The 18,408-nt window shown below is 38.3% G+C and overlaps 1 protein-coding gene and 1 pseudogene across 2 annotated transcripts; both read left to right on the forward strand.

The window, feature by feature from the left end:
* Positions 1–362: 362 nt before the first annotated feature.
* Positions 363–5,582, forward strand: LOC143540569 (putative cyclic nucleotide-gated ion channel 5; annotated as a pseudogene). The gene is made up of 8 exons (XR_013136613.1): positions 363–549; positions 1,873–1,923; positions 2,056–2,632; positions 3,358–3,570; positions 3,648–3,949; positions 4,031–4,142; positions 4,231–4,467; positions 4,720–5,582. The product of XR_013136613.1 is annotated as a putative cyclic nucleotide-gated ion channel 5 (transcript).
* A 4,336-nt stretch (positions 5,583–9,918) lies between these two features.
* LOC143540570 (ARF guanine-nucleotide exchange factor GNOM-like) lies at positions 9,919–16,882 on the forward strand. The gene is made up of 3 exons (XM_077033593.1): positions 9,919–9,967; positions 11,625–14,086; positions 14,889–16,882. The coding sequence occupies exons 2-3, from the start codon at positions 11,655–11,657 to the stop codon at positions 16,552–16,554; spliced, it is 4,098 nt and encodes a 1,365-aa protein (XP_076889708.1). The 5' UTR covers positions 9,919–9,967; positions 11,625–11,654; the 3' UTR covers positions 16,555–16,882.
* Positions 16,883–18,408: the final 1,526 nt, after the last annotated feature.

Consider the following 18,408-nt stretch of genomic DNA (forward strand, 5'->3'; position numbering starts at 1 on the left):
TAATAATTATTAAGTTTTTTTTATTTTTAATAAAGTCGTTGTCTAAGGGCTAGAAATGGAGGGATGATACCACATTTTGCATAAACAAAAGAAGAATAAAGCCGTTATGCTTATGGCAGTGGCTAATGGATGGTGTCGTCTGATGAAGAACAACATGATGTTCACGACGCGGTCCAACATACATGACATGTTATAGTTATTTTGACTTTAACCAACATGGTAAAAGTAAAACTTTTATGCCCCACGTCAATAGTGTAAACAACAACAAATAGTGAACCAATCATGACTTATAACAAATCTCCAGGGTCAGCTACAAAACACATTAAATAGTTTAGTATTAATTAATTAATTAATTAATTAATACTAATCGAAAAAGAAAGTCATTTGACTATTTCTCCCTATTTTCGGTGTTTGTGTCGCCAATTTCGTCTCTTTGTCTCAAACAAACCTGTCTTCTTATTCTTTTTCTTATTATTAATATTAATTCTTTCACTCTTCTCGATGATGATGCTTTAGTCCGCCGGACCTTCTTTTGTTCTTCCGTTCACTGTAAGTCAACTGTCTTTCAGGTTCTTCTTTTAATTGTTTGTTTGTGCTTGTGATTGATGCTGCTTGCCTGTATTTGACTTTGGTAATTCGAGGTGAATTTTGGATTCTGGTGGCTCAATTTTGCTGCTTTTGAAGTTAGTTCTTCATGTATTTGTTGGGTTTTGTTAATTGTTGAGTTTTGATTAACAACAGCTGAATAGATGATGAATAAATTTAGGGTTTTTATCAGTTTTGCTATGATTTAATATTAATATTTGTTCAAGTGAGCAGAATTGAAATTGGTCTTGTGTAGGGATTGTGAAATAAGGTTTTATTTGATTTTATTGAATATTTAGGGGCAATTGATCTTTATAATAATTTTGTGGTTTTAGGTTTAGTACTTTTAATGTCTGAGTGGATAGTTCAGAATTTGCCCTTATCATGGTGAAAGAAGGATCAAGGATTTTTCCAACTATTAGATGTAATAGTAAGGGTTTATTGTTAATAATAATCTCTACCATAATTAACAGATTTTTATTTTATTAGGTTTCCTTTGTAATTAACCTCATCATATCTATATATATAATTGATTAATTAATTATTACAAAGTACCTCACGTTTCTTTTGATTAGGCTTTCTTTGTAATTATTCTCAATTGAACTTTGTGATAATCCTCATTGTGTGTGTGTGTGTGTGTATGCATATATATATGTATGTGTATGTGTGTTTGTGTGTATATGAACTCATTCTTTGTGAGAAAACCAAAAAAATTCGTATTACATATATGCAACCTATAGGAATTCTTGGAGACGTAGAATTAAGGTTCAGGACATTTAGGGGACACATATAGCTTTTTGTTACAAATGTGTCTCGGGGTTTTGGCTGTACGGTCCATTATTCATTACTATTATCACTATTTTTGTTTATCTACTTATTATTATGAGTACTATGACTATTATTATTAATACTACTACTACCTATTTATTTATTGTATTTATTTGTTTTTTTTTCTGCTAGCTAGAGGTCTAGTGTTTGAACTTTGTGTCACTTTTATTCAGTCTCATACATATGGTTTTCAAGCTGGGGGGTCTCCCTGGAAGCAACCTATCTATTCTTTGGGACAGAGGTACGGTTTGCCTACATCCCACCCTCCCCAGACCCTGGATTTTTACTGGGTATGGTTGTTGTTGTATATGCAGTATACCCTCATTGTATGATATACTGTATATACTGCCAACAACGTATATGTAGTGTAGGTTTCTCACGAAGAAGAGTTTTCTCATGATCTCTCCTCTTAACATATGCACATTTGTTCATTAATATTATCTTATTTGTTGGTGGCAGTTGGGATTTCGTTAGATGCAACATGTTTGGCCAAAAAGACAAGTTTGTGAGGTAAACTTTGTCTTCACTGGTAATAACTCATATCCTTCATATTCAACCACTATTACTCTAATTAATTCATTATTACTTTAGAACAAGTACATCCACTTTTAACATGAAATAACACCTATCATTTCATTTTAGGTTGGATGATTTAGACTCTAGATTATCGTCACCCACTTCATCAGCTGGAATGAACAAATGTGGATTTGATGGATTAACCCTTAACCGTCCACGACAAACAACCGCCACCCCCACACGATCGTTTAAAAATGGAATTAGAAAAGGGTCAGAAGGGCTTAAATCAATCCTTGGATTTAGGGGATCTCATGCGGTTTTCCCTGAAGATCTTAAAGTGTCGGGGAAAAAGATATTTGACCCGCAAGATAAATTCCTTTTAACATGGAACAAATTCTATGTTGTGTCATGTATCTTGGCTGTGTCTATTGACCCCTTGTTTTTTTATCTTCCGGTTTTTGATAAAACCAAAACGTGTCTCGGTATTGACCGGAAGCTGGCCATTATTGCTACAACGTTGAGAACGGTTGTTGATGCGTTTTATCTTATTCATATGGTGCTTGAGTTTAGGACTGCTTATATTGCTCCATCGTCGCGTGTGTTTGGACGGGGTGAACTTGTGATAGATCAGGGACAAATTGCTAAGAGATACTTGCGTTGGTATTTCATCATTGATTTTCTTTCTGTGCTCCCTCTGCCACAGGTAAGATTAGTAATTTTTTCTATACTCTTCAACTTGAGTTACTGGTTATTTTGGATCAAATTGCATAGTCAAAATGATGACATGGCAGTTGATGTTTTCTTAAATTTAACCATGCTGACTTTTATCTTTTTTGTAATAAATGACATAGCAGCTGATGTGTCTTTAAATTTTGCCATGCTGACTTTTCTTGGTAAAGATGACATGGCTTTTTAACCTGTGCTTAAATTTGACTTTTTCTCTAAAAGATGACATGCCAGCTGATGTATCCTTAAATTTGACCATGATGACTTTTTTTTCTCTGAAAGATGACATGGGACGTGCGCTTATATTTAACCATCTTGACTTTTTTTTGTTGTTGAAGATAACACGACAGCTGATATGTCCTTAAATTTGACATGCTGACTTTTTTATTTTATTTTATTTTTTTTGTTTTGTAAAAGATTATTATATTTGAGCATGTTAACTTTTTTTATAAAAGATGAAATGGTAGCTGACGTGTTCTTAAATTTGACCTTGGCGTTTTATTTTTTAAAAGATGACATGGCTGCTATTGTGTTCTTAAGTTTGACCATATTGACTTTTTTTTATATAAGATGGCATGGCAGCTGATGTGTCCTTAAAATTGACCATGTTAACTTTTTTATATAAGATGACGTGGCAGCTGGCGTGTTCTTTAAGTATGCACTAATATGAATGCTTAAAATTATTTTTTTATCTGTTTCCAGATTGTTATATGGAGGTATCTGCAGAGGTCTACAGGTTCAGATGTACTGGCTACAAAAGAGGCCTTACTATTTATCGTATTAATTCAATACATCCCCAGATTTGCCCGAATCATACCCTTGACTTCAGAACTAAAAAGGACCGCAGGTGTCCTTGCCGAAACCGCTTGGGCAGGAGCTGCTTATTATTTGTTGCTCTACATGCTCGCCAGTCATGTAACCTACTATTTAATCTGCTCTTTTATGTTAATGTACTGATTACTGTATATATATTAACCAATTGTCTTTTGCAGATAGTTGGGGCCTTCTGGTATTTACTGTCCGTTGAACGTAACGATACATGCTGGAAGAAAGCTTATGAAAATACTAAATACGATTCAGATTTATTATACTGTGGAAACGAGCACTTGAAAGATTATGCCAGCTGGATCAGTAACAGCACCAATGTTTTAAACGAGGCTTGCGCTACAAGTGATGATAAACCGCCATTTGATTTTGGAATTTTCACACAGGCTTTATCATCAGGCATAGTGTTCTCCACAAAATTCGTTCAAAAATACTGTTACTGCTTGTGGTGGGGCCTGCAAAATTTGAGGTAAATTGAGTTTTCTTTTGAATTCGATAGCTCGAAATACTTTTTGTCCCAATTTTAATATTATTTTTGGTTTTCTGTCAGCACGTTAGGACAAGGGCTGCAAACGAGCACTTATCCCGGAGAGACAATATTCTCAATTGCACTAGCCATATCGGGGCTCATTCTATTTGCTCTGTTGATTGGAAACATGCAGGTCGTGTCATAACTCACAACTACTTATTCTGGTTAATCATTTTGTAATTTTGACTGAATTTGGGTTGTTGACCGTTGACTGTTGACAGACGTATCTTCAATCTTTGACCATCCGGCTTGAAGAGATGAGGGTTAAGAGGCGCGACTCAGAGCAGTGGATGCATCATCGGTTACTTCCAGAGGATCTTCAGGAGCGTGTTAGACGGTACGATCAGTACAAGTGGTTAGAAACTCGTGGTGTCGATGAGGAGAATTTGGTTCAGTCGTTACCCAAGGATCTTAGAAGGGATATTAAACGTCATCTTTGTCTTGCGTTGGTCAAAAGGGTAATTTTGCTAATTCTTAAATTTTGACTTTTCAGAGTCAATGGATGGAGTCATATGAGTTTTTCATAATTTCAAATAAGTTTGTATTTTAAATCAAATAAGTTTACCATTTTATTAAGCATGATTTGTATTATGACCATTATACCCTTATTCCTTTCTTATACTTCAAACTCTTATTACCTAAATACATACATAGAGAAGCGTATTTATGTGAAAAACATATTTAATTCTTTTTTGAAAATTCCTTTGCAGGTTCCTCTGTTTGAGAACATGGATGAGAGGCTACTAGACGCCATTTGCGAGCGGCTAAAACCCTGTTTATATACAGACCCTGTTTATATACAGACGGAAGCTACATCGTCCGTGAAGGAGATCCTGTTGATGAAATGCTTTTCATCATACGTGGCCGCCTCGAGAGTGTGACCACCGATGGCGGCAGAAGTGGGTTTTTCAACCGCAGTTTGTTAAAAGAAGGCGATTTCTGCGGTGAGGAGCTTCTCACGTGGGCCCTGGACCCCAAATCAGGTGCCAATCTGCCATCGTCTACAAGAACCGTGAAGGCGTTAAGAGAAGTGGAAGCTTTTGCCCTACCAGCCGACGAGCTTAAATTCGTCGCCAGTCAGTTCCGGCGGCTTCACAGTCGGCAGGTGCAACACACTTTCCGGTTTTACTCACAGCAGTGGTGCACATGGGCGGCCTGTTTCATTCAGGCGGCGTGGCGGAGGTATTCTAAGAGGAAGATATTGGAGCAGCGACGAAAGGAGGAAGAGGAAGAGGCGGCGCGAAATAATCCTGGCGGCAGTGGTGGCCCGTCTTATAGCCTTGGGGCGGCGTTTTTGGCTTCGAAGTTTGCTGCAAATGCGCTTCGTGGGATCCAGCTGAACCGGAATTTGAGGACTGCTAGGGAGTTGATGAAATTGCAAAAGCCTCCCGAGCCTGATTTTACTGTTGATGGTGTTTAGTTTTTGTGTATTGTTTGTACTTTTTAAGATTGGAATATATAGATTTTATGAAATACTGAATGTGGTTTGGTGAGACGGTTTGAAAGTGTACCATAGTTGCTGTAAAAATGATTGTATAAATTATTATTATTATTATTATTATTATTATTATAATTATTATATTATTATTGGTATAATTGTTGTTATTAATTGTGAGTCTTCCAACGATGAATTTCTTCTGGTATTTGTGACTGGTCTAGTCACTATGCGATCACAGACGTAGTGGCCTTGTGTTGAATGTTGATGGGACGTGCCACCCGTGCTTTGTTCGCCTTTAGGTTGAGGGGTGTGGGGGGCTCTAACGGGGGCGCGAGTGGGGGCTCCAGCCAATAATATTGTGACGTGTGGCAGAGAGAGAAACTGGATAAGGTGGGTGTTGGAGCCCCCGCTGGAGCCCCTGGCCCTGGTGTGGAGGGGCTCCAGCAGGGGCTCCAGCGGATTTTTTTTTTTATTTTTTTATAAATATATTCAAAAAACGTATTATTAAAAAAACTCATAAATTATTAAAAAAAACACACATTAATATCTAAAAATAAAATAAAAATTAAAGTACTAAAAAAAACATTATTCTTATTCTTCGGCTTGGTCTTCTTCGATCAACCTCTTTCGGATACGTTCCTTTTGCTTTTCCATCAGCATTTGATCGACCGGATTTAGGTTACTGAAGTCTCTTGTAAGGAAGTCCAAATCTCTCATTCGACTTTTTTCCTTTTTGTCATTAGAGACCACCTCCATGGTTTTGTTGAATTTATTGAGGGATTCAACAAGATTGACGATGTTTACGCCCCCCCCCCCTCAGCCGGTTTTTTCCCCTTGGCGTCCCGTCCCAATGGCCGCCTCCTCGGCGGTGAAGACGTTTCCTCCCCCGCAATGTTTAGGTCGAATCCAACGCGGCAATCCGACCCGGCGGAAGTGCTATACGCTCCAGACGAACTAGTTTTAGTCCGTTTCGGACCACCGACCCGAAATCATATCGGCGTTTCGCTCTGTACTCCCAACGAGCGTATAGAACGTCTCCCTAACCTTTGTCCAAAAAACCTTGCTTTTTTGGTAGTCGGCTGCAAAATGAATAATTAAATTAGATTTCCAGTTAACTTTTTTATTTAACTTTTTTATTAAAAATCATTTTTAAAAACTTTAAAACAATTACCGCAACGCCAATCCTCAGAAATGACTATCTAAGCCCGACACAAGGCTTCCTTCTCATCCGATGACCACGGAGTGGTTTTCCGTTTCGTCCTCGGAGTCGAAGCCGGTCCCGGCCCGTCCGTTGCAAGTTGTTTTTTCCGGTGGACGCGTCGTCTTGCTCCCGTAGCATCATCGTGTTCGTGTGATTCTTGTGTCTCTGGAACAACAAAGTTAGGAGACGGTTGTATGTTGGATGGTTGAAAGCCGGATGTTTCTTGCGGCCCCGAATAAAACATCGATTGGTCTGGTGACGACCATAAATCGTCGTAACTATAAGCTGAATCTAGGTTTGGGTACCAATTTCCAGACATTTTTGGGTATTATATAGGAGTTTGGGATATTATATATAAGTTTGGAGATTGAAGTTGTGTTTTGATATGGTTGAAATGGGTTGATTTTGGGGTATTATATAGGAGTTTTTAATGTTTTTTTTAAAAAAAAAATCGGAGCTCAACGGCTCTTTTGGGCGGGCCCACCAGCTTTTCCTCTCTCTTCTCCCGCGACCACACTCACGCCTGCCTGGGGGCTCGCGCTCGCGCCCCGTTCGCGCCCAGGTTCGCGCCCGGTGGTGTGGGGTTAGCGCCTGGGGGCGCGAGCGGAGGGGCTCACGCGCCCAGGTTAGCGCCCCACACCCCTCAGCCTTAGAAAAACAAAACTTTTAAGCTGAATTACAGACATAAATGTAACCGAAGTATTAAGACCCAACCCACTTGCGTTGAGAGACTACTAATATAGATTATTATTATTTTTATTTTTATTATTATTATTATTTTGCTTCTTCTAATGACAATGAGAGTATATATATAAAGTAAGCCCCTTTCGAATGCGCTTTGTTAAGTATATATCTTTACTATATATAATATACGAGTGAAGACAATTCTTTAAGGGGGTGTTTGGTACAGAGAATGGAAAAGGAGAGAAAATAGAAATGGAAATGGAATTGTAGAGAAAGAGAATTGGTATGGAGAATGAGAATCATTTCTCTTGTTTGGTACACGAGAAAATAAACAGAGAACTCTACCATACCCAACCCCACCTCCACCCAACCTGACACCACTCACCACCGCAGCCCCACCACCACAGCCCCACACCACCAGCACCACCACCACAGCCCTTTCTTCAACCACAGCCCACCACCACCGGCTGCCGCCACCAAATCCCCTTCTTCAACCACAGTACACAAGAAATTAAAAAGATTCAAATTTTTGGAACATAAGATATAGAAAAAGGAGGCTCAGATCTGTCATCACTGCCTCTTTGGAGATTTTGTGGTGGTGGTTGTGGTGGCGATGATGATGATGATAATCAGAAGCCACCTGCGACCACCGCCGATTTCCACCACCACTGTCACCCACCTGCGACCACAATCACCCGACCATCTGAAAACCCTAACCTACCACGAACCACCACTTGAAACCCTAATCTCCGTTCACCCGTACCACCTGCAACCTACAACCGGTTACCATCTCTGTGTTCACCACTGCGAACGGCGGAGACGGGGTGGTGGTTGCAGACTTGGAGACGAGGTGGCGGTTGCAGACTTGGAGACGAGGTGGCGGTTGCAGACTTGGAGACGAGGTGGCGGCCGGAGACGAGGTGTTGGCCGGAGACGGGGTGGTGACCGGAGACGAGGTGGTGGCCGGAGACGAGGTGGTGACATGCTATGAGGAGGCTGCTGAGAAATGGATTTCTCTTTGTTTTAAAGAGAAATGGAATTCTCTAGTTTTAGAGAAATAGAAAGAGAAATAGAAATGAAAAGTGGAAAACAAACAAAAGAAATATTTCTAATTTCATTTCTCCCCAATCAAATCCCTCTACCAAACACCCCCTAAGCATATGGTACAAGTTTGAAGAGGGACAAAATGGTAATTTGAAACACAAATATCACGTGTATTTCTTATTTTACCAATATAGTTACAATTTTAGTCTCTCTACTTTAACCAACTTTATGCAAATGTAAAGAATAGTTACAAATTCAACCTCTATCTTTTATATATCTACTATTTTAATTTTCACTTTTAACCCAACTTCCCCCGCGATTTTTAAACGGGCATAACTTTTTCGTATATTAATATTTTAAAAAAAAAAATTAAACTATAAAAACGAAAATTTTATTCTCTTTAATTTGAGTATGATATTGCCATATTTTGTTTAACTTATATAAATAGCATTTTATGTATAGGTGTTTGTGGTCCGTTTTTGATGGTTTTGAATTAAAATGTGAGCCACATCATTAGTAATGGTATTTTATCGTTGAAAACTGAAACCGGACCGTTGAAAATTGAAACCAACCAAACTGAATTATTACCAACGATTTGGTTCCGATTTCGATAATAAATTGAGTTTAAAATAAGAATTATTAGTCTACATATACCAACAAACGATTTCACTGTTTCAAATAAAACAATAAACGGCCATAAATCTGTTACGTTATTACCAAATTATGTGTTTCCCGCTGCATCGCGCGGGCACCCGTCTAGTATGTATATAATGGGGGACGTCGAGGGTCCAAAATGATTATTACAACCAACGGTTTCTCAACTCATTCTTGTAATACAACATATGTGTCAATGGGTCATTCACATGCTTCACTCTCGGTTCTCGAAATTCACACAAATCATACTAAGTTCTTATCGTCTGAGTTTTATCCGATTGAGTATTTAAAGAACCACCAAATTTACTTCAATCTGAAAGTGCTATACGACTCTCAGATTAATTAAATCTGAATCCTTAACACATCATTTCTCTAAAACATTTCGAAGTGTATATTTTCAACAAATTGAAAGACCTTATGAAATAGTTTACAGAATATAGAATTAACCCTCAATATGTATCAAGTTATAATAACAAAACTTATACACAAATAACAAAATACTTAACTTTGTTCCCAAGTTTCATTTAAAGAAGGAAATGAAGAATAGAAAAACAATATTCATGAGTTTCATTTAAAGAAGGAAAATGAAGGAAAAACTAAAAATAAGTGTTTTCGAGTTTCATTAAAAGAAAGGAAAGAAAAGGACAGAAGATAAAATGATTGGTAAAGTAGAGAATTTGTATCTTTCCAAAATGAAAAGATTTGAAAGAAAACAAAACCGGAAAGAAAAAGCTGATGCCAAAGAGAAAGTAAAAAAAGGATGCTTTTTTTATTCATGTTTTTCGGTAAGAGTAAGAAATTAGAATTAAAGTTAGGTGGTGGTTTGATGAAGCCGCATTTTCAATTACAGCCCCACTGACTGAGTCTGAGTCTTGACTTGACCCACCCAAACTCCGACGACTACCGGATCTCCATCTCCATCTCCATCTCCATCTCCGTTACTTTAAGGTAGTAGTAATAATTATATTATATTGTATTATATCAATCTACTTTCTATTGGAATCTGTGCTTCTCTTCCTGATATTAACCAACAGATCGGCAGGATTATCTTCAAATTAGGCTCTTATTTCAATGCAATGCAATGGTTTAGGTTTATCCTCCTGCTGAATATTAATTACTTAGGTTATTTAACTTACTTCACTACATACATGATGATTATTATTATTATTAGTTGCTAAGTAGAATAAATTTAGGTCTCCGTTTGGTCATAGGTCCCAGATTTAGGCTATGCACTCGATATCGTCTATATATCAGCGGTATATCGGATATTATTGGCAGATATATCACCGATGTCAGTTTTTTTCAGTCTTAATAAGTTCCTACTTGCTTGCTACAATTGTTAGTGTTTTGTAAGTTGCTATAGCTTAATTTGTTAATGGTAGGAGGAGAGTATACTGAATTGTTAATGTTAATTTGCTATATGTATATCAATTCTGCATGATATTAAAATTACCGATTCTCACCGCGATAACCAAGATCTCAAAATAATGATTAAAAGTAATAGTTGTGTTATGTAAACACGATACTTGGTGGTTGTTATTTTCTTTTTCTTTTTTATAATGCCTTTTGAGTGTGCATCGCCCAAACATGTTTCAGTTAGGTTGTTTTTTGTTTCTTTTTTGTGTGAAAAACTACAATAAATGGTATATGTGGAAGTGTTCGGTTATTTGTCAAGTGTCCAAAATATCAACTGTTGAACTAAATATTAATCTCGTGGGTGAATTTAGATACGGAAACAGATAAGACTTTTTCCATGAAGTGCACTTAGTACGAGAGAAATGAAGGAAAAACAGACCATGGTTTTCGTTGATCTTTTACGATGTCATGAGTTGTATACAGTTTCTAGTATTGATATATGTGTTCATTGGTGGTGCTTTACTGTGGTCTGTATATAGGTTTGTTGATGAGATGTGCCTGATAAGTTGTATGCAGTTTCTAGTAGTTATATATGTGTGCATTGGTGGTGCTTTACTATGGTATATCGTTTGTTGACAGTGGCAACGATTGTTTTTCGTGTAGTATATATAATAAGATGAGCCCGACAACAAAGTGTGAACTCTTAAACTATAGTTGAGGATATACTTTGAAGGCGGGAATACAACTTTCATGACTATTAAGGAAATACTGATAATACGGGTGACCCCAGTCGCTTTCAGGGTCCTCATTATGCACAGTCTGCTAAACGGTTTCCTGTATTCATATTGTCCCCATTATAAACAGGTTAGCAGACTATGTATAGACTATGTATAAACTGTAGCTCTGAAGGAGACAAGGGCCAGCTGTGTTATGTGTATTTCCATTAGTCAAAGTTGGATTGTGACCTTTAAAGTATATTCCCAGCAAAGTTTGAGAGTTTACACTTTGTTGTTGGGCTCATCTTATTATATACTATAAAACACACGTTACCATTATCAACAGACCTATATACCATAGCAAAGCACCACCAATGAACACATATATCACTGCTAGAAACTGTAAAATGGAAATGTTGCAATTCTTGTGGTTGAGGGAGTAGTATTCTATTTTATTACAATTCCAGTTGGAAATAATCCACTCTTTAGTTTGACTAAATGTTATCCAATCGTCTTTTTTAGGTCGTAATCCATATATCAGATAGTCATCAAATGGGGCGATTAAAGATACAACCTGGAATCAATGCAATTGAAGAAGAACCAGAAGAAAACGAGAACAACATTTCTGATAATAAAGCTGCTTTAGGATGCATGATTAACTCAGAAATTGGTGCTGTGTTAGCTGTCATGAGAAGAAATGTAAGATGGGGAGGTCGTTACATGTCGGGTGATGATCAGCTAGAACACACTCTCATTCAATCTCTCAAAGCATTAAGAAAACAAACACTTTCATGGCAGCATCCATTGCATACTGTAAATCCAACCATTTATCTACAACCATTTTTAGATGTGATCCAATCTGATGAAACTGGTGCACCAATAACAGGTGTCGCATTGTCATCCATTTATAAGATCTTGACCCTTGATGTGTTTGATCTGAAAACCATTAATGTTGAGGATGCCATGCAGTTGGTAGTCGATGCTGTCACAAGCTGCAGGTTTGAGGTAACCGATCCGGTTTCTGAAGAAGTAGTTTTAATGAAGATCCTACAAGTTTTACTTGCTTGCATGACAAGTAAAGCTTCGGTTATGTTGAGTAACCAACACGTTTGTACCATATTCAACACGTGTTTCCGTGTCGTTCATCAAGCAGGCACAAAAGGTGAGCTGTTGCAGCGAATGGCCCGCCATACGATGCATGAACTTGTGAGGTGTATCTTTTCACATCTTCCTGATACTGTTTCAGATGATTTGAGTTTAATGACTGAACCGTACGGGGTGCCTTGTATGGTACAAATATTTCAATTTTTATGTCAGTTATTAAACTCGGTTGACCACATGGCAGCAAGTCAAAGATCAAACGCTATAGATTTTGATGAAGACGTGCCTCTTTTCGCTTTAGGTTTAATCAATTCAGCAATTGAGTTAGGTGGGCCCACCATACGCCTTCACCCTGGATTATTAACCCTAGTTCAAGACAATCTGTTTCATAATCTGATGCAATTTGGATTATCACCGAGCCCGTTAATTCTTTCAATGACATGCAGCATTGTGTTAAACCTATATCAACATTTGCGAACTGAACTCAAACTACAACTTGAAGCTTTCTTTTCGTGTGTGATTTTAAGGCTCGCACAGAGCAAATATGGAGCTTCTTATCAACAACAAGAAGTTGCTATGGAGGCGCTTATTGACTTTTGTAGAGTCAACTCTTTCATGGTCGAGATGTACGCCAATCTAGATTGTGATATCACATGCAGCAATATATTTGAAGAACTTGCTAGCTTGTTGTCTAGAAGTGCATTCCCGGTAAACTGCCCATTATCCGCTTCGCATATTCTCGCGTTAGACGGTTTAATCGCTGTAGTTAAGGGTATGGCTGAGAGAATAACCAACGCGCCTGTTAGTTCCGAGTTAGTTCCAGTTAACCTTGACGAGTATACGCCTTTTTGGATGGTGAAATGTGATGATTACAGTGATCCCAATAAGTGGGTCCCGTTTGTACGCCGGAGAAAATATATAAAAAAGAGGCTAATGATCGGAGCTGATCATTTTAACAGAGACCCAAAAAAAGGGCTGGAGTTTCTTCAAGGGACGCATCTTTTACCAGGAAAACTTGATCCCGAAAGTGTGGCTTGTTTTTTCAGGTACACTGGTGGTTTAGATAAGAATCTTGTTGGCGACTTTTTGGGTAATCATGATGAGTTTTGTGTTCAAGTTCTTCATGAATTTGCTCAAACTTTTGATTTTCAAGATATGAATTTGGATACCGCGTTGAGACTGTTTCTAGAGACGTTTAGGCTACCGGGAGAATCTCAAAAGATTCAAAGAGTGTTGGAGGCATTTTCTGAAAGATATTATGAGCAATCGCCTCAGATTCTTGCTAACAAAGATGCTGCACTTTTGTTATCTTATTCCATTATTATGCTCAACACAGATCAGCATAATGTTCAAGTTAAGAAAAAGATGACAGAAGAGGATTTTATTAAAAATAACCGTCATATTAACGGTGGAAACGATCTGCCTCGCGAATTCTTGTCTGAGCTCTATGATTCAATTAGCAAAAACGAGATACGAACGATTCCTGACCAAAGTGCAGCTTTCCCTGAAATGAATCCGAGCCGTTGGATCGATTTAATGCACAAGTTAAAGAAAAGTGCTCCCTTTATTGTGTCGGATTCTAAGAGTCATCTTGACCGTGATATGTTTGCTATAATGTCTGGCCCCACGATTGCTGCTATATCTGTTGTGTTTGACCATGCTGAGGTAGAAGATGTGTTTCAAACTTGCATTGATGGGTTCTTGGCGGTTGCAAAGATTTCTGCATGCCATCATCTTGAAGATGTTTTGGATGATTTGGTTGTTTCTCTATGCAAATTTACTACACTTTTGAACGCCTCGTCTGCTGAGGAACCAGTTTTAGCTTTTGGTGATGATGCAAAAGCCCGGATGGCGACTGTAACGGTTTTCACCATCGCTAACAGGTTACCATGATTTCTTTATGTTCCTATGAGATAATAGATAAGGCAACGTGGACAGGTTGTTCAAAGCTGGCCATTCTTGAATGCGGGTTGAAAAAGCCCGATTGACTCGCAAACACTTTTATGTTCTTTTTTAGTTTTTAATAAATAGTAAGAGACAATATTATTTCTATAATAATCTGAATCTTTGAATAAAACAATTTAGACAGCTGCTTACATTAAAAACAGACTAGGGTGACTTTCAAACCACTGAACCCCTTAACCACTCTCTTTTTGAAATAACACACGACTAGGGGTGTAATCAAGCCGAGCCCGTGCTTGACTAGGCTCTAGGACGGCTCATTCAACTTATGGAGCTCAAGCTCTATTTCTAAAGCTGAAGTTCGGCTCTTTTATTATTTAATAGTTAATTATATAGTTTTTCTATATAACATAATATAAATATTTTTAGTTATTTTTATCATAATTTTATATAGAATAATTGTTGTATAAATATCTATTTAATACATTAAATATAAGTTATATAAATAAAAGACTCGTTTAAGCTCACGAGCCGGCTTGAGCTTGATAAATGAATCGCGGGCTCTTGTGCTTGTTTATTAAACAAGCTTATTTTTAGGCTCAACCTGAGGCTCGTTTAAGCTTTGGCTGGATTCAAGGTTTTGACGAGCCACAATCTCGAGTAGCTCATGAGGCCTCCCCTAAATAGTAAATACGACCCATCCATAAGTAGATAGATGGAAATATCAACACCAAATAATGATAATATCACTTGCTAAAGATGTAACTGTCAAATTATAAACAGGTACGGTGACTTCATCCGTGCGGGGTGGAGAAACATTCTTGATTGCACTTTAAAGCTTCACAAGCTCGGCCTCCTTCCCGCACGAGTTGCTAGTGATGCAGCCGATGACTCAGAGCTTTTATCCGAACCCGGTCATGGTAAACCTTTAACAAACTCCTTATCCAATACCCACATGCCAGCTGTCAGCACCCCAAGAAGATCATCTGGGCTAATGGGCCGGTTTAGCCAACTCCTGTCTCTCGAAACTGATGAACCACGCCTCAAACCCACCGAGCAACAGCTGGCCGCTCACCAACGCACGCTTCAAACAATCCAAAAATGCCATATCGACAGTATTTTTACCGAGAGCAAGTTTCTTCAAGCGGACTCATTAATACACCTCGCGCGGGCCCTCGTGTGGGTATCGGGCCGGGCCCAGAAGGGTAATGGCTCACCAGAAGATGAAGATACTGCGGTTTTCTGCTTAGAATTATTAATTGCAATCACATTAAACAATCGGGACAGAATCGTAATTCTTTGGCAGGGTGTTTATGAACACATCGCGAATATTATTCACACAACTGCAATGCCATGTGCACTTATTGAAAAAGCGGTTTTTGGACTTTTAAGAATATGTCAACGGCTTCTTCCTTATAAAGAGAATCTAGCAGATGATCTTTTGAGGTCACTTCAACTTGTTTTGAAACTTGATGCGCGCGTGGCAGATGCGTATTGTGAGCAGATAATACAAGAAGTGAGCCGGTTAGTGAAGGCAAACGCGTCTCACATTCGGTCCCAAATCGGGTGGAGGACGATTACGTCTCTGATTTCCAACACTGCGCGTGACCCGGAAGCTTCTGAAGTTGGATTTGATGCACTTGTGTTTATCATGTCGGATGGGGCCAACTTAATGCCGGTCAACTTCACCGCATGTGTCGATGCAGCACGACAATTTTCCGAGTCACGTGTTCAAGCTGACCGGTCGGTTCGTGCACTCGACCTTATGTCGGGGTCCATAACCTGCCTAGCTCAGTGGGCCCATGAGGCCCGAGAAGCATCAGGAGAAACCGAGGCTGCAAAAACGTGTCAAGATATTGGTGAAATGTGGTTGAGACTCGTGCAAGGTTTAAGAAAAGTTTGTTTGGATCAACGAGAAGATGTTAGGAACCACGCGCTTTCATCGTTACAAATGTGTTTGACTGGGGTTGACCAGGTCAACATCCAGAACGGGCTTTGGTTACAGTGTTTTGATATGGTCATCTTTACGGTTCTTGATGACTTACTAGAAATCTCACAAGGCCACTCTCAAAAAGAGTTTAGAAACATGGAAGGAACCCTCGTTTTGGCAATAAAGCTTCTTTCGAAAGTGTTTTTACATCTCGTTACCGAGCTTTCACAAGTAACTACTTTTTGCAAACTATGGTTGGGTGTTCTTAATAGGATGGAAAAGTATATGAAAGTCAAAGTCAAAGGTAAGAAGAACGAGAAACTTCTTGAACTTGTCCCCGAGCTGTTAAAGAACATTTTAATTGTGATGAAAAACAAAGGCGTGTTGGTTCAAAGAACTGCCCTCGGTGGAGATAGCTTATGGGAACTCACTTGGCTTCATGTAAATAATATTTCTCCGTTGATCCAGTCAGAAGTTTTCCCGGATCTTTCTAATGAAAATGGACAAGAAACAACCTGATGAATTGAATCGAGCATTTTGATTGTTATTGTTATTGTTATAATTTTATGTTTTCCGGTCTATATGTATGTATGTATGAAACTCGGTTGCCTGGTTTTAAAAAGCGCGGTCTCGGGCCTGTGCAGGCTCAGATGAAGTAGTTTAGTCTGGTTTGCTTTTACTTTATTGTAGTCGTGGCTTTTAGTGAAAGTAGTTAATTACCATGAGACAAAGCGAGATTTGAGGTTTGAAGACATGGTCTTTATGAGAGTAAAAAGTTTCTAACATCTGTACTTGATTGTAGTTGCAGGAATGAAAATATTGTTTTCAGACTGGGGTGTTACCTAGTCTGTACACTGTTATGCATGATGTGGGTATTTTTAGAAGTGACTTGTAAAATTTGATATATAATGTTAAATAATTTGCATTTGTGGGTAAATCATTAGATTGGTTTATGTGTGATGTCATTAGATTGATTTGTAGGTTGGTATATCCTTACTCTTGAAACACTCCATCCTGAAACAGGAGTTTGTATCATAGTTACTAAATCGAAGATTTGTAGATGCATGTGAAAAATCGACATATGGCTGGACGTCGATCACCAAATGTCTACCAAACAAAAGGAATAAATATGTTAAGTCATGATATCAAATCAGATTGGATCTCATTGGTATGTCCGGAAGCAAGAACCGTTGTGGCAGGGACACAAAAGAGAACTATGTCGCATGAGAAATGGCACCAACCCGGCAAACAATAAATGTAAAGGTCTCATGGTTCTGCATATAACTGCAATATCCACAAGATAAAGGCCCGTTGTCTACTGCTTCGGCGGTGAAAACTCTTATTATTCTATGTACCAATCCTTACATCTCCTACTACCGGTGGGGTGACAGCTAGTTTTGGTATGTTGGGGGATATCATTATTGCTGAACCCAATGCCTACATTGCCTTTGTGATGAATAACGTAAAGTGAACTCTTGAAAGGTATTTACGCCTCTCTTTCTAGCGAGAAACATTCGATTTACCCTCAATTTATTTTGGCCACAGCAGCGAACATAATATAACGAAAGGAACATAACAACAAATAAGACTAAAGAGTGAACACGTAACTTTTAAAGCATAAGATGTTCTGAATATACCAAGACATATATTTTGTCGTCCAACTTTACACAAAAAAGTAGATGCAACATTTCACCAAACCATCATCATTATCTTACTCAGTAAATCCCACCAATAGCAAAGTTATGGTAAAGTCTGAGGAGGGTAAGATGTAGACAACCTTACCTCTACCCCTTATGAATAGAGAGGCTGATTCCGGTGAGATCCCCAGCTCGATTTTGTAGTGGACCCGGATTTATCCTCAAACTCATTTTTGAAAAGCTATTTTTAAAACAAGTTTTAGATTTTTAAAAATACCCCTCAACCATGGACAAAATTGTTTAAATTGTGATGATAGACAAAAGCTTGACCACATTGTTTAAAATGGACATTTTGGGGATTTTCTCTTGATTTAATATAGCACAACAAGTTTTATCTCCATTTTTTTCTTCTTCCTTTTATGTACATACATATACATACATACATAATGTGTGAGTTGTGTGTGTAATCAAAGGGGGCATGAACCAAGGTTGTAAACTTATTAGAAAGATTGCATGGAAAAATGGGACTGGTGCCCATGACTCCCTTTTTGTTTTGCTTTGTTTTTTATCAAGAATCTTACTCTAAAACATGTGGAGGAATCTTGGGGTGTATGATGTAATTTGTCAAGGGAATCAAAATATGGAGTCTCTTAGATGGATTTCATATATTCAAAGTTGAACCCCCCTGTTTTTTCCCTTGCGAGTTTTCATTTAGTGCTTAAAAGTAGGGTGTTGT

The sequence above is a fragment of the Bidens hawaiensis genome, unplaced genomic scaffold, assembly GCF_021521415.1.
Source record: "Bidens hawaiensis isolate Kalapana, Puna unplaced genomic scaffold, B.hawaiensis_p1.1 tig00012279_1, whole genome shotgun sequence".
NCBI lineage: Eukaryota > Viridiplantae > Streptophyta > Magnoliopsida > Asterales > Asteraceae > Bidens > Bidens hawaiensis.